Source organism: Eurytemora carolleeae, unplaced genomic scaffold (assembly GCF_000591075.1).
Source record: "Eurytemora carolleeae unplaced genomic scaffold, Eaff_2.0 scaffold867, whole genome shotgun sequence".
NCBI classification, from domain to species: Eukaryota; Metazoa; Arthropoda; class Copepoda; order Calanoida; family Temoridae; genus Eurytemora; species Eurytemora carolleeae.
Window position 1 is genome coordinate 104,689 of NW_019396753.1, and position 16,120 is coordinate 120,808.

The window sequence follows — 16,120 nt, forward strand, 5'->3', positions numbered from 1 at the left end:
AACAAACCAGAAGACATCAATTTTAAAATGTCGTCTTCATATTTCTGTTTGTTCTGTCTGGATGATATTCAAGTCTTTACCTGAGCAATATATTTGTCCAGACGTGTCCGCACAGTTGACATCCGAACTATAAAATCAGGAAGGAACTCGGATGTATCAAGGTAAGCCTCCATTGCAACTTCCCAATCTAAAATCAAGTTTTTAGTTTTTCTAGAAAACTGTCATTAATTCCTGTGATTTAAATATTGCAATCTCTCAACTTCAAGCAAACATCTTTCAGCATTTTCTCAATAACTCCTTTTAAATGTTAGCCAGAAAACAAGTGCTTCCTAGTCATAACAATAACATGTCTAGGGCTACAAGTTTGATTGAGTTAATGAGTTAAAATCGAAGACTGCAAGGCGTTGCGACGGATCAAAGTTGACCCCGTCTTGAAAATTAATGCAATTTCTCAGAGCATTCAGGATCTATGTTCAGCGAAATTTTGAGATCCCGGAAACGCATTCGGGTTTTCTAAGATTTCAAAAAGTTTGGACCTAATTTATAATGACTAATGGGTATAGTCAAGATGACTTTACCCAAGGTACTAATGCAAGGAAAGTTAATTGCAGTTGCGTATAATCTGCATACTTATTGAAACCAGTTCTCTCTGGGCGGAATTTGTAAACAAGAATAGATGCATTCAGTGTTCGCTTAGTATCCAAGGAGTATAAAAGCATTACATTTTGATAATTTTGATAATATACAAAATAGTTTCCTATGACCACAATATTTCAATGATTTTTTAAGTAAAATATGGATCCCATGTCAGGCTTCGACATCCGTCCTGTGTTTACATTACCGCCCAGAGGCAGTACACTGCAGTACAAAAGATGCGTACACCTCTGAAATAACTGTCCTTTTATTATATTCTTGAATATGCCCGATTAACAAGGGTACCCTTAAAAGCTTAGTTCAGTATGAAATGTAAATCAATGTTATGAATTGGAAAACAGTGTTTCTACACAAGGAAAACATAAAGGAATTACAAAATAAAAACACTGTTAAACCTAGAAAAACGACAATATCTTCCAAATTATCAGATTAGATTAGGTTTGTAAATCGGGCATTGCCATCTTTGCATGGAGGGTCACTTGAAATTATGCTTTTAAACTGTTTTTTTTTATACCTTGAGATTTAACCTTCCGGTCAACCCTGGTCTGCTCTTGTCCTATATATGACCTGCCTCGGGGCATGTTTCCTAAATACAGAGAGAAGGTCGTGCAGGGATATTTAGAAAAAATTATACAGGCCGAATTTAAAGAATTTAAACCGCGTCTCTGAACCGCCTAAAACCGGTTCCAATTGAGCCAGCTAGCTCAAATCTCGAAACGCTAAATATACAATTTCAAGTGGAACCAACCATGTTTGAGCCGCGTCTCAAATTTGAGACTCGTCTCAAAATCTTTAAATTCGGCCTCTGGTTACCTTCCAGTGTAAACTTTAAATGCCTCAATAGCTCTGGATTAAGTGAAAAGCAAGATAAATGTTCAACTACTACTTCAAGTTCATCTTTATCATTCCAAAAACTTTGGGAAACCCAAAAACTCTGGAAAAGGAAGACGACTTTGAGAATCAGTGTGTGTCTTTAAAAAGTCCAATAAAAATTAGACACAGCAATTGTGCAGAGTAAACTTAATAACTTAATATGTGATTTAATAAGTTACTAGTGATACTATTTGCGATGTAACTTATAAGTATCGTCTTATTTCACAGTTTTCTGGTTCTTACTGTACAGTACATTATCACTTTTCAGTAAATCCGACCTGAATATCCAGAACGCCATTTTAATTTCAATTTATAATTTAAACTTAAACATTTATCTGGCAAATGTAATTAAAAGAAAATTTTCAGACTTTAAAATATGAAAAAGATAATTTCAAAAAAGTAACACTACCGTTCGTATGCTAAAAAACGCATGATTTAACAGGGTATTAAGTTGAAATATTCTAAACACCAAATATTTACATATTTTGATCCATATTTACATATTTTGATCCATATTTACATATTTTGATCCATATTTTAAACTTTTGAAAAACTTTCATTTATATTCTTTAGTAAATACTGAAAATGATGAAGGTCGCAAAGTAGTAAATTCTGAAAATGATGAAGGTTGCAAAGTAGTAAATTCTGAAAATGATGAAGGTCGCAAAGTATATTTTGAATCCTATTTATTCAGAAATGGGGCTGCTGATTCAATTCTAGAAAATGCCATCTATGATTCACAATTTCCCAGTTAAACTCTGCAGCACAGACAAGCAACAAATATTTTTAGCGTTTTATATGTCAGACAAATATTCTAATTATCATTTTTCAAAAAATATTGCTAAAAACTAATATCATCAATTTTTTTTTGTTATTTATTAATATTTTATTGTAAATCAAAATGCATTTCTTGGAATGGTCATATTAATTAAATTATCGTAAAATAAAAAAATTAAAAGTTACTTTTAAATCTGAAACATTTAGGTCTGAGAATGTTGAAAAAGATGTATCCAACATTGGCGATATGTTCATCTACATTAGCATTCAACAAACATTCCCTAAAATAGTATACAGTCGTCGTCGTATAGTCAATACAATTAGGGATGTTAACGTTTTCATTTTTTTTGAAAAACGATCGTTTTGTTATGAAAACGACGACGAAAAATCGAAAACGATCGTTTCTATAAAACTCGTTGTTTCGTTAATGATCGATAACGACGAACCTTAGTTAACAATTATTAACGACAACCAGTCGTTAACGATCGGTAAGAGAGGAAACTGACCTGACGGTCATCTGTACTTATCATTGAGTAGTTTTTAAGAAAATATCAGGAAGTTTTATCTTCCCCACAACTGTTTAATTTCGTGTAAAACGACATTCAATTAAGTTGCATGTCATGTTTTTTCAAAAACGATATTTTTTCCAAAAACGACCGTTTTTATAACGTTCGTCGTTACGTTAACGATCGTTAACGACAACCCTTCGTTAGCAATTATTAACGACGATCGTTTTTTTCAGAAGTGATCATTTTTTTAAAAACAATCGTATAAAAAACGGTCGCAAATCGTTTTTGAAAACGATCGTTATTCGCTTTTTAAAAGTTCAAAAAGAAACGATAGTTTTTTAAAACGATTGAAAACCGAAACATAAACGATTATTTAACGTTCGTTTTCAAAAACGATTAACAACCCTAAATACAATGAAGACGATTTCAATTTCGATTTTTATCGACCTTTAAACCAGGATGGATACACATAAACATGGAAGCAAAGATGAGCTGTCAATTAACAGATTCTCTTTGTTTACTCTTGGGCTCAGTAACATTTTGCCTAGTACACCTTCGCCGAGTACATGTTCGCCTAGTTCAAGTTCGCCTAGACAACATTTTGCCTAGACACAGTTTGCCTAGATAACATTTCGCCTGGATAACATTTTGCCTAGATAAAATTCTTCAAATTATATTTAACCAGCTTTTGGAACAAAAAAATACGCAATTTTTACTGTAAATATTTCACAATTATCGTTTTGGGTACTACTATTCACAGACTTGGATTGAAAAACGGGGTGGGAGGAGAGCATTGTTCCCGCCCTGTATTTGGAACCAGTACGGCACAGTTTTAGAGGATGGAATGGAAACAAACAATATGCTGGAATCCTTTAATCGTATCTGGAATTTATTGTCTGGGTACAGTCCAAATGTTTGGCACATTCAGGACCAGTTTGTCAAACAAGATGCTGATGCAAGACGCGCATTTCTTTCTAATTCAGTTGGCCAGGATATGGCTGATAATACAGGCAGAAAGCAGAGAGCCAAGGATGCAAAACAGAGGGTTAAACTGGTGGTAGTAGCTTTTGCTACAATGCCTAAAACTGATTATCTGAAAATGCTGGCTCATGATCTCCAGCGAGCTAGAGCTCGGAGAATCATTGTCCTTGAGGATCATGATTCTTTGACCATAGGTTGAATGTTAATAATAATAATAATAGTGCCCTTTAAGAAAAAATTTGTAAACATTATTATAATACATTTTTTTCTTTTAATTGAATTTCTTGAGAAAAAAGAGGAACTTTAGAAATTTTTGAAAAAAATTAGTGAATTATCTAGGCGAAAATTACCTTCTAATGTTATCTAGGCAAAATGTTGTCTAGGCAAACTGTGTCTAGGCAAAATTTTTTCTAGGCAAAATGTTATCTAGGCAAAATGTTAGTAGGAAAACATGTACTAGGCGAAAGTGTACTAGGCGAACTTGTACTACGCAAAATGTTACTGAGCCTTATAAACTTGTAATTTCTAAAAAATCTTGTTGGAAATCAAAACATTAAATATAAAAGTCGTCTTCATTGTATTGATATAAATGCCGACTGCTGATTACTTGCCACAATCTCTAATCATATCTTTATCTTTGCAACTTTTAATACTTCAAACTTTGACTATTTTGACCGGCAGTTTAAAAAGGTCTACAAAAGAATACTACTGCAAACATTTTAGAATCAGAGAAATATATAGAGATTGTTAAAAGTGATTGAACTAGGTAGAGCTGGTTCAACTACTTCTTCTTTACACTTATAGTATAAGAGCAATACCTACTTTTTATAGTTAATTTTTAAAAAGTTAAAAGTTTTCTGGAATAAATAGTTTTTTACCTGAATTGTGAATCACAAGCACAGTGTGATACAGTTATAGGACTCAGGTTGCACAATCCATATCTACAAAATTAAGAATAAACAAATTTAAAAAACCATTTATATGAGAAAATTGAAAAAATTACAAAAAAAATATGAAAAATACTGAAAAGTTAAATTTAAAGTAATCAGGGGAAAATAAATTTTAAAAAAAATCACCTGCACTCCCCAAACTCTAGATTGTCAGCACACTGGTCATGATCCCGACAACAGCTGAGAAAAAGATAAAATTCATGATCCCGACAACAGCTGAGAAAAAGATAAAATTCATGATCTCGACAACAGCTGAGAAAAAGATAAAATTTATGATCCCGACAACAGCTGGCCAGCAAGAAGTCCGATTGCTCCAATAGATCCGTTAAAACTTTTATCTTTATCATTCTAACCTGTCTAAAGATCCAAGAAGTCCGATTGCTCCCATAGTTCCGTTGATTAGATTCCCACGACCGCACCAAAACGTCCCAGGATAAATTGAACTACAGATAAAAGTAAACTTTTTTGAAAATATTAATTTAAAAATTAATTGAAATGAATTGAGTCTTTGCCACGAGCTCAAATTTTCTATTACCTTTATCCTGAGCAACTCAATGTTGTAGATCATTTCCAACTATTAATTCTGTTGGATCAAAAATATCAAAGGTTTAAACTATCGGGTTGCAAAGATATAGGGATTTGAAAAGTTTGTTGCCAAGAATAAATTCCTTTTTAACGACTTTACATATTGATTATTTCATTGATAAGATTATTAAATCATTTTCAAATCAAGATAATTTTAAAATTCTGTTCTTTCTGAAATACATTAAATAAAATTCAACCTGATTGAGTTGAAATCTGCAAATCTCTTCACCTTAAGCATATTTAAATTATTCATAGAAATGTCAAGCACCATCTACAGAATATGAGATGGGGGAATGGAGATTAACAACGGAAATGTAAAAAAATATTTTTGTTTATGCAGAATTATGGCTGTTATTATGTTATTGTTATATACATTTTAATGACTTTTATGGGCTTAAAAAGAAAAACAATATCGAAAAAAAATTGACATAAACAATTTAAAACATCATTGAGATTACCTTGTCAAAAGAGAAATAAATTTTTAACATAACCTTTCTGACATCAGAATGATTTTTGTAAATAAAAAATTGCTGGTTTAAAAACTTTCATAGTCGTAATTTGAGGCTCTTCACTGGAATTCTGGTTTACGAGTTCTACACGGAAATGATCCAGAATTTTTCCCTATTTCCATTATAATCATTTCCAGAACTGTTTTTTTTCGAGAATCCGCAAAATTTTTCCGTTTTATAGGATGGAAATCGGATTTTTTTCGGGTACGGATGGAAACCAAAAATTTTCCGGTTTCCATTACATCCAGAATTCCGCTTTACGGACAAATTCTCCGAATCATTCCATTTCAAAAATGGACTTTTATTTCTGAATAATGGAAACCAAATGTGTTGTTATGTATTTTAATCACCTTTCCTTGAAATTTAGGTTTTTCTACAAAGATATATTTGATCTCGTCTAGGATATAACACAGCTTCTCAAGCATATTAAACCCTTCAGCAGGGAGAACTATTCGTCCTGTTCCATGGTCCACCTAGATACAGAGGATACAGTTCCTGTTCCATGGTATACCTAGATACAGAGGATACAGTTCCTGTTCCATGAACTATATATGCAGAAGATACAGTTCCAGTTCCATAAACTATATATTCAGAGGATACAGTTCCTGTTCCAGGAACTATATATGCAGAGGATACAGTTCATGTTCAATGAACTAAATATGCAGAGGATACAGTTCCTGTTCCATGATCTACCTAGATACAGAGGATACAGTTCCTGTTCCATGAACTAAATATGCAGAGGATACAGTTCCTGTTCCATGAACTAAATATGCAGAGGATACAGTTCCTGTTCCATGACCTACCTAGATACAGAGGATAAAGTTCCTGTTCTATGGTCTACCTAGATACAGAGGATACAGTTCCTGTTCCATGGTCTACCTAGATACAGAGGAAGCAGTTCCTTTTCCATGATCTACCAAGATACAGAGGATACAGTTCCTGTTCCCTGGTCTACCCAGATACAGAGGATACAGTTCCTGTTCCCTGGTCTACCCAGATACAGAGGAAACAGTTCCTGTTCCATGATATAGATAAAGAGGATAAAGTTCATGTTCACTGATATAGATACAGAGGATACAGTTCCTGTTCCATTATATAGATACAGAGGATACCGTTCCTGTTCCATGATCTACAGTGTCTTTCTAATGTCTTTTTTAAATCGATATTTACAATAATAAACACAAAGTTAAATTGTTTGAATCTTCTATTTTTGAATTCTACAGTTTGGGACATTTGAAAAAACAAATTAATTATCTCCAATCATAATCACTTTATGCTTGCTCAAGCTCTACTTATATTGAGCACCAATCCTTTGAAAACAGGCCACAGTGCTCGGCGCCGGAGGTGATGAACGGCTTTCTGTACATCTTTTGATTCCAGAGACTGTGCAAAGGACTCCACATGCTCTGCAGTCTGTTTCTGGTCGTCATTATTTGTATGAGGAACCCTTTTAAGCTCTGCTAATAGGGGGATTAAACAACAGATTTAAAAGTCGAATGACAAATCAGGCCAGCAAAGAGTCCAGATTTGTCGCCTTTGGACTACTGGTGCTGGAGTATTGGATTAGAAAAACTTAAAAGGGTTCCTCAAACAAATAATGACGACCAGAAACAGACTGCAGAGCATGTGGAGTCCTTTGCACAGTCTCTGGAATCAAAAGATGTACAGAGAGCTGTTCATCACCTCCTGAAACAAACTGTGGAGTCCTTTAAAGAGTCTCTGGAATCAGAAGATATGAAGAAGGCTGTTCATCACATACGGTGCCGAGCACTATAAGATCACTACAGCCTGTTCTCAGATGAAAGGAGATCAATTTGAGCAGAGCTTGAGCAAGCACAAAGGGATAATGAATAGAGATTATTGATATGTTTTCTTAAATGTCCCAACCTGTAGATTCAAAAATGTAAAATATAAACAATTTAACTTTGTGTTTTTATTAATGTAGAGCGGTTTAAAAAAGACAAACCATTAGAAAGACAGTGTAGATACAGAGGATACAGTTCCTGTTCATTATGTAGATACAGAGAATACAGTTCCTGTTCCATTACATAAATACAGAGGATACAATTCCTGTTCCATGATCTAGATACAGAGGATACAGTTCCTGTTCCATTATATAGATACAGAGGATACAGTTCCTGTTAAATGATTTAGATACAGAATATACAGTGCCTGTTCCATGGTCTAGATACAGAGGTACGGTTCCTGTTCCATCATATAGATTCAGAGGATACGGCTCCTGTCCCATCATATAGATACAGAGGATACAGTTCCTGTTCCATGATCTAGATACAGAGGATACAGTTCTTATTCCATGATTTAGATACAGATTATACAGTTCCTGTTCCATTATATAGATACTGAGGATACAGTTCCTGTTCCATTATATAGATACAGAAGATACAGTTCCTGTTCCATTATATAGATACAGAGGATACAGTTCCTGTTAAATGATTTAGATACAGAATATACAGTGCCTGTTCCATGGTCTAGATACTTAGGATACAGTTCCTGTTCCATTATATAGATAATGAGGATACAGTTCCTGTTCCATTATATAGCTACAGAGGATACAGTTCCTGTTCCATGAGTTAGATACCGAATATGCAGTCCCTATTTTATTACATAGATACGATATCTGCTTTAAGATTGAATGTAAATTTTTAGAGTCAAACCCCTCTGTTCTTTGAAAACTAAAAGCTAAACTAAAAGTGGAATTAAATTTTTATGACAAAAAAAACAAGTTTTGTTCTTTATAAATGCAATTATTCATGATACAAAAGACATTCATGTCAAAGAAATTTTTTTTTGATTGTGTTAAAAGTTAATTTTAAAGATGGGCTTTTTTAATTACATCTTGCGAAAAAATGAGAAATCTTTTTGTTTTGTTTTGTTTCTAAAACCTGAGAAATGTTGTCGTTGAAAGAACAAAATTTTCCTGAAAGTAAAATTAATTCTTCACTTTCTGCTTTCCTGGAAACATCAGTTGTTTGAAGTTGTGAATATTTGTATAGAACAAAAGCTGCACCAAGGACGCTTCGCGCCATGTTTAAGAATTTTAATAATACTGCTCCGTTTTCTTAATCATACAAGCCTAATGGCAAAAACTAGTTCTAACAATTCTTGAACTCGATTTGTGTAAGTTAAGTGAAATATCTTAAAACGAAATTTTTTATCTTAAATATCTTAATCAAGGCTATCTTAAATATCTTAAAACAAAGTAATTTATTTTAAACATCTTAAAACGACGTTATCTTAAACATCTTAAAACGACGTTATCTTAAATATCTTAAAACAACGTTATCTTAAATATCTTAAAACGCAGTTATCTTAAATATCTTGAAACGACGTTATCTTAAATATCTTAAAACAAGGTATCTTAGACATCTTAAAACAAGGTTATCTTAAATATCTTAAAACGAGGTTATCTTAAATATCTTAAAACGACGTTATCTTAAATATCTTAAAACGACGTTACCTTAAATATCTTAAAAAACGTTATCTTAAATATCTTAAAACGACGTTATCTTAAATATCTTATCAGGTACAGGATTAAAGGTAAGGCCCTATGTAAAAGAACTGCAGAGAATTCGCACGGTAAATCTTTAAATAGAAACCACTGAGACTAAACCAAAGCTGTGACGTTCAATCTTTTCGTAAATAAAACTTCTTAAAAAGTATAATTTGTAAATGACAACTTTTAAAAAGTCAATATAATAATAATAAAAAAAATAGCCTTTAATAATGCACAGGTATTCTTTTTTATTATTCTTTTTACGAAATATCTAAAGTTTTCGTTATTTTTCACGTTTTTCAACGATATTTCCGTTCCTAACAAGAAGATCACTGTACACTGGTTCCACAAGAAGAATTTGAACAAGAATAAGAACAAGAAGAGGAGAAAGGGAGGACAGAGGGAACCAAGAAGATGAAGGAAGAGGTGGGAGGAATAGTAATTCTTTCATTTCAGCCTGAGACAGTTAGACTGACAGTGGTCCGTCAAGATAAATCCCCCCAGAGGCTGCTCTAGTTTATCGGTCAGATTCCTGCGGCGCACCCTAGTAACCGTTAGTCGGTGAATATTACTCACGAGCTAGCGAGTTCTTTAATTGAGTTCTTGTATTGTCTAAAGGAGTTAAGGTGGGAACTAGATTTAGAAAAGTTAATCCTTAAACCCTTAACTCATCTGGATTAACGGGTTATCAATAGAAACCTTAATCCATTTATCTCAAATATTTCTAAAAATTAATACAGACAAATGTCAGAACAGGGGGAAACATTTTTTGTAGCCCTGCGCATGGGGAAATGTTTTTGCAGCACCGCGCATGGGGAAATGTTTTTGCAGCACTGCGCATGGGGAAATGTTTTTACAGCACCGCGCATGGGGAAATGTTTTTGTAGCACTGTGCATGGGGAAATGTTTTTGTAGCACTGTGCATGGGGAAATGTTTTTGTAGCACTGCGCATGGGGAAATGTTTTTGTAGCACTGCGCATGGGGAAATGTTTTTGTAGCACTGCGCATGGGGAAATGTTTTTGAATAAAGTTTCTTCAAAGTTGGAAATCTTTCCTTTCATAATGAAATTAAAAAACAAAGTTAGAAAAATGAATTCGCTAAATGTAGGCGAGAAGCGCTCTGAACCATAACTAGATAAAAGAAATGCAGTTTTTGTTCAATTTTATTTATGAATTGACAACAAACAAAAATATAAATCATAGTTATTCAAAGTATAAACCCAGCTAATTTTATTTCCTATTTTATGATATCATAATTGTTTATTGCTCTATAGAATATATGACCTCCATATATTACTGAATATCTGAATATAACTGTTTAACTTTTCTTGCTTTATGTAATACATTAACAAACGTATGTTCTCATTTAGGACTGGAGTCGTTTTCAGAATCGTTTTTAAACATTCAATTTGGCCTTATACATAGGTTAGAATCTGAGACATTTAATCAATAGTCGAATCTGATTGGTCAATAAGTTTTTCTCCTCACCAAAGTAAATAACCAAAACGACTAAAGATATCAATCAAAACGACCAAAGTTAACCAAACCGACCAAAGATATCAACCAAAACGACCAAAGATATCAACCAAAACGACCAGAGATATCAACCAAAACGACCAAAGATATCAACCAAAACGACCAAGGATATCAACCAAAACGACCAAAGATATCAACCAAAACGACTGTAGAAATCAACCAAAACGACCGTAGATATCAACCAAAACTACCGTAGATATCAACCAAAACTACCGTAGATATCAACCAAATAGACTAAACATATGCCAAAGATATCAACCAAAAAGACTAAAGATGTCAACATAACATTGATAAACATCTTTAAAGTTTTAAGATATCCACAATATTGAATGTTTCAGAAAAGACTTCAACACGATCCCCATCAATTTGGTATATTTATATTTCTAATTAATATTTAATTCAATGCATATATATAATCTATATTTAAATTTGACTTGTCTGTCTGTTTGTTTGTTTGTCTGTTTGTATCCAATAAACGTCAAAACGGCTGAACCGATCGGGCCCAAATTTTTTGTGGGACATCTAGGGACCCCAGGGAAGGTTTATGAATGATCAAAATTTCAAATATTTGTCTCCATCAAAATTCGATCTTCATTAAATTTTTGAAAATTTTGAAAATCCACGAAATTTTTTGTGAAAATCCGCGAATTATTTTTGTTTTGTTTTACGATGTACACAAAGAGAACATGTTCACAATTAATTTAGAAGATGGGCGCGAAGCGCCCTCTAAGGGTAGTATATATAAATATATAATAATATAAAATGAAACAGTTAAATTGTCTAAAACTTAAAAAAAATTGTAAAAAATCTTTAACAAAAGTAAAAATTAAAAAGAAATAAATAAAGTTTTGCTTATTAGAGTATTTTGGAATTGTTTTTTTTTTCTCCACAACTTTGAAGCAAAATTACCCGATACAATTAAAGAATTGTTGAGAGTCGACGTTCAAAATCGTACTTTTTGGTGGATACGAATCGGGTTTTTTTTTTTAAATTTCTAAATAACGACAAAGAAAAATAAATTATATTTATACAGTAATCTAATTAGGTGGTTAGGAACAAATTTCTCAAAAGAAATTTGTCAATAAATCAATGCTAGAATCAAAATTATTTTGTTTCATCATTATATTGAATTTATTATTTTCTTTGAATTTATTCGCAGATTTCTTCAAATTCTTCAAATGTCGTATTTTCAATTTAAATCTTCGTGAATAATGAGAAACCTGAATAATGAGAAAATAGAAACTAATAACTGAACAAGATTACTTATTTTCGACGATAAGATTAATTTTTATTTTCTCAACCTGTTCCTAAACAACTAATTAGTTTACTGTAGAATTTTTTTAACATTTTTTATCGCCGTTATTTAATAATAAAAAACAATTCTGGAGACGTATCCACCCAAAAGTACGATTTTGAACGTCGAATTTGCGCTCAAACTCAGGATTTACAGATCTTTATAAAGTGTTATATGTATCAATACTCAGTTCAAGTACCTTATATAGACGGTCACTCCCTTTAAAGAATTGTTGAGAGTCATAAACTTTTGTAATATCTTATTTTCATCTTCTTAAAATGTTTTGTATGTGAAATTTTTGTTTAAATTTTATAAAAATGTAAAGATTATTTTTTTTTGTATTTGAAAAAAATTTATATATTATAATAATCAAATTTTAGAATGTAAATGTTGAAAAAATGCTAAAATACAGGACAGGAATTGTGCACTGTGTAGTGTATACAGACTCTTTTTACTCATTAAGTTAATTTTCAAGCTATACTGGTTAAGCAATTGAATTAAATGTTTTCTGTCTACTGATCCCACTCTATATAGTTGATCTAATAATTTTCAAAATTAATATCAAACTTGTGAGAAACTGATTTCTCTCCAAATTCTACAGCTTAGTCCGAGTCCGAATTTAAAGAATTTAACGCGGCTTAAATTCATTAAATTCGGACACTGATATCACAGACCTTTGAAAGTTTAAACCATTTGTTAATTGCTAAAGTCAAATATGTAAAGTATGAAATAAACAGATTTTGAATTTGAAATTAACAATGCCCTAAAAAATAGCTGAAATACAATGTTTATTCAATTTTAAACTTTAGATATAATAAAGTCCTGAAGCAATGAACTAATAACCCCCCCCCCCCATTTTGTCCTTCACTTCATGTGGTTTACAGCTATTTAAACGTATTGATATATAAACGCTTCTAATTGTGATGTTTACATCAAATATATCTCCGTATATAGAATATAGCTAGAGTACTATCAGTAAACCCGGAAACTGTTTCCTCTGCAGTTCAAGGCTATTCAATGGGCTTACACAAATATTAATCAAAACAGTTATTTTTAAATTTGTTAAACCATTAGATATATTTCAGTTAAATCTATTCAAACTTGATCCTTCCCCCCTCCCCCCCCCTCCTCATTAAATACTAGATAAATTCTATTTTTAATTTTGAGATACCCCCACTGCTACTCTACTGCACTCTATTATGTGCTATGAGATTGACGCTAATTACTAATATCAAATATGCAATATAAACCGATTAAGTTTAAACATCTGCTCAGTTTATGACTTCAGGCAGTAGGCCTTCCAGCCTAATGCATTGTCATGTGATCTCTTTTTTTCTCGCATTATACAAACAATATTACGTCCTTCTGTCTAAACTGATTTTTAGATTCAATTTTGCTGTCTTGCTGCACGTTTACTTAAATTAATTATTTCTTTGCAGCATAATTTATATTTTTAATTCTATAGTATTTATGGAAAGCAATCATTCAAAGAAAAGCTATAAAAGTATCCTCCAAAGCTATAAAAGTATCCTCCAAAGCTATAAAAGTATCCTCCAAAGAAACTGAGTCTTTGCCACAAAATCTGATTTTCTAATCACTATATCTTTGGAACCAAATGTTGCAGCCTCTAGATATTTCAAACTATGAATTCTGTTAGATCAAATAATCTGAGTTTGAAACATCAAAGGTTTACAACATCGAGTTCTAAAAATATTGAGGTTTAAGTATTTGATTTGTTCCAAAGAATCAATTCCTTTGCATTAAATTATTTTGGAAATTTTTTGAAAGAAAGCTTTTGTTGAAAAGGTATCTCAGAAAAAGCTCTTTTAGGCAAGCAATTAATTGTAGGAAAGCTTTTCTTGCACAACCTTTGCAAGAAAGCTTTAGTTGGAAAGCTGTTATGTTAGAAAGCTTTTATGTTAGAAAGCTATTGCTGGAAAGCATTTTCAAAAAATTATTTTCTAAAAGCTATTGAAAGACAGCTATTGTTGGAAAGTTATTATGCTATAAAGCTATTGCTGAATAGCTATTTTTGTAAACATTCTGTCGAAAAACTATTGTAGGACAACTGTTATGTTAGACAGCTATTGCTTGCAAGCTATTTTACGAACATTATTATCGGAAAGCTATTGTAGGAAAGCTATCGTAGTAAATCTATTGTAGGAAAGTTATCGATGAAAAGCTTTTGTAGGAAAGCTATTGTAGGAAAACTTTTGTAAGAAAGCTATTTTACGAAAATTATTGTCAGAAAGCTATTGTAGGAAAGTTATTGTAGGAAAGCTATTGCCTAGGAAAATTATTATAAGAAATCTTTTTTAGAAAATCTATTGTTGGAAAGTTATTATGATAGAAAGCTATTATGTTAGTAAGCTGTTGATAGAAAGTTTTTTTACAAAAATTATTTTCGGAAAGCTATAGTAAGAAAGCTATTATAAGAAAGCTAGTGTAGGAAAGCTAATGTAGGAAAACTATTGTATGAAAGCTAAAGGAAAGCTACCGGAAAATACCATTGATTGAAAGCTGTCATTGGAAAACTATTAAGGAAAGCTTTATTGGAAAGCTTATATTGTAAATTTTCTAAGAAAGCTATTGTAGGAATTGTAGGAAATCTATTATAAGAAAGCTATTGTAGGAATTGTAGGAAATCTATTATGCAATAGCTGTTGTCTGAAAGCTAGGAATTAAAAGTTGAATGACCTGTATCAAGATTCAAAATTCTTATATATATATTTACATACAGGGTGTCCCACGAAACATGACTGTTGGTGAATAGTTTTGAATGTCTTCTTCCATATACTGTATCATATATTAAAGACTTTACGCAGTTTATTTCGTTAAAAAATTCTTTTACTCAAATATATTTTTCTTTGAAATGAATTTTACTATTATATTAATGCCATATAATATTTTTATTATTCTCTTTGGTATCAAAGAACTTAACAAATTATGGAAGAAGACATTTGAACTATTTACCAACTTTCATGTTTCTTGGGACACCCTGTATCTTTGCGCATATATCACAGTGTCTTTTAACCGTGCGTAAACGACAAGCAATCTCGAAACTCAACGTGCTTCCTCGCGCTTTCATCCCCCCTGTATGCAGTCCCTATTTNTACACATTTACAGGCAATATTGGTTTGTATTCAGGAACAGTTTGTTTCTTGCACTCAACTCAGTAACATCTCAACCAAACCAAACCAATTGAATCCAATTTAATCGTTTACGCAAAAATGTATATTACGAACAGGTTTTGCGACGCATTTCCTTACAATTGGAAGGATAAATTGGGCCCCAGAAGCCGCTTACAGTTAGATTATGAAGAGATAAAATATTTTATCCACAAAATTATTGAAAACGAATTCAAATAATTTCCCAAAGATTAGGTAAATATTTGTAACACTAATTGTGAGCACAATTCCGGCTTTTTAAAATAAAGAATACAGTGTCCCCCAAAAAATATGGAACTCAAGTGACAACTTTTATATTGTCTTTGCACATTCTATATTGGCGGTGAGATTGACAAATTGTCTAATTTCAAGTTAATTAAAAACAACAACAATATTCGACGGCATAGCGAAACCCTTGGACATAGAAATGGAAGATCACTTAAAATTATGTTCACAGTCCCTTTAAAGGGACCGTTCACTTATTACCCTTAAATTACCTAAATAAGTGAACCGTGCCTTTAACTAAAAAAAATTCTTAATACCGTATCCATAATTCGGAAAGATAGTATTTTTACAAAATATATCTTTGTGTACGATCCCAGACATATTCCTGCAAATTAGACGGTTTCTGGCTTGTTTCCAGCAACCCATATGGTTCCGTTCACTTAAAAAAAATTTTTTAGGTCGTCATAAAAGCTCACACTTTGTGGGTTAGCCTGTATTATTACAACGATTGAAAACCTAAAAATTGAATTTCAAAGCTATTAAAA

General features: G+C 32.1%; 1 protein-coding gene across 1 annotated transcript; it reads right to left on the reverse strand.

Moving 5' to 3' along the window:
- Positions 1-37: 37 nt before the first annotated feature.
- LOC111708238 (uncharacterized) lies at positions 38-8,985 on the reverse strand. The gene is made up of 9 exons (XM_023481547.1): positions 8,742-8,985; positions 6,189-6,311; positions 5,527-5,558; positions 5,098-5,187; positions 4,871-4,924; positions 4,673-4,735; positions 2,491-2,585; positions 1,169-1,240; positions 38-187 (listed from the first exon to the last, which is right to left on the reverse strand). Exons 1-9 carry the CDS (start codon positions 8,883-8,885, stop codon positions 69-71), a joined length of 792 nt encoding a protein of 263 aa, XP_023337315.1. The 5' UTR covers positions 8,886-8,985; the 3' UTR covers positions 38-68.
- Positions 8,986-16,120: the final 7,135 nt, after the last annotated feature.

Bases quoted from the DNA above. Each gene is read 5' to 3' on its own strand.
- LOC111708238 (XM_023481547.1), bottom strand. From the start codon at position 8,885: ATGGCGCGAAGCGTCCTTGGTGCAGCTTTTGTTCTATACAAATATTCA. The intron at 5,559-6,188 runs GTGATTAAAATA...AATATGCTTAAG, and splicing joins AACCTAAATTTCAAGGAAAG to GTGAAGAGATTTGCAGATTT. The intron at 4,925-5,097 runs GTTAGAATGATA...TCTTTTTCTCAG, and splicing joins CTTCTTGGATCTTTAGACAG to CTGTTGTCGGGATCATGACC.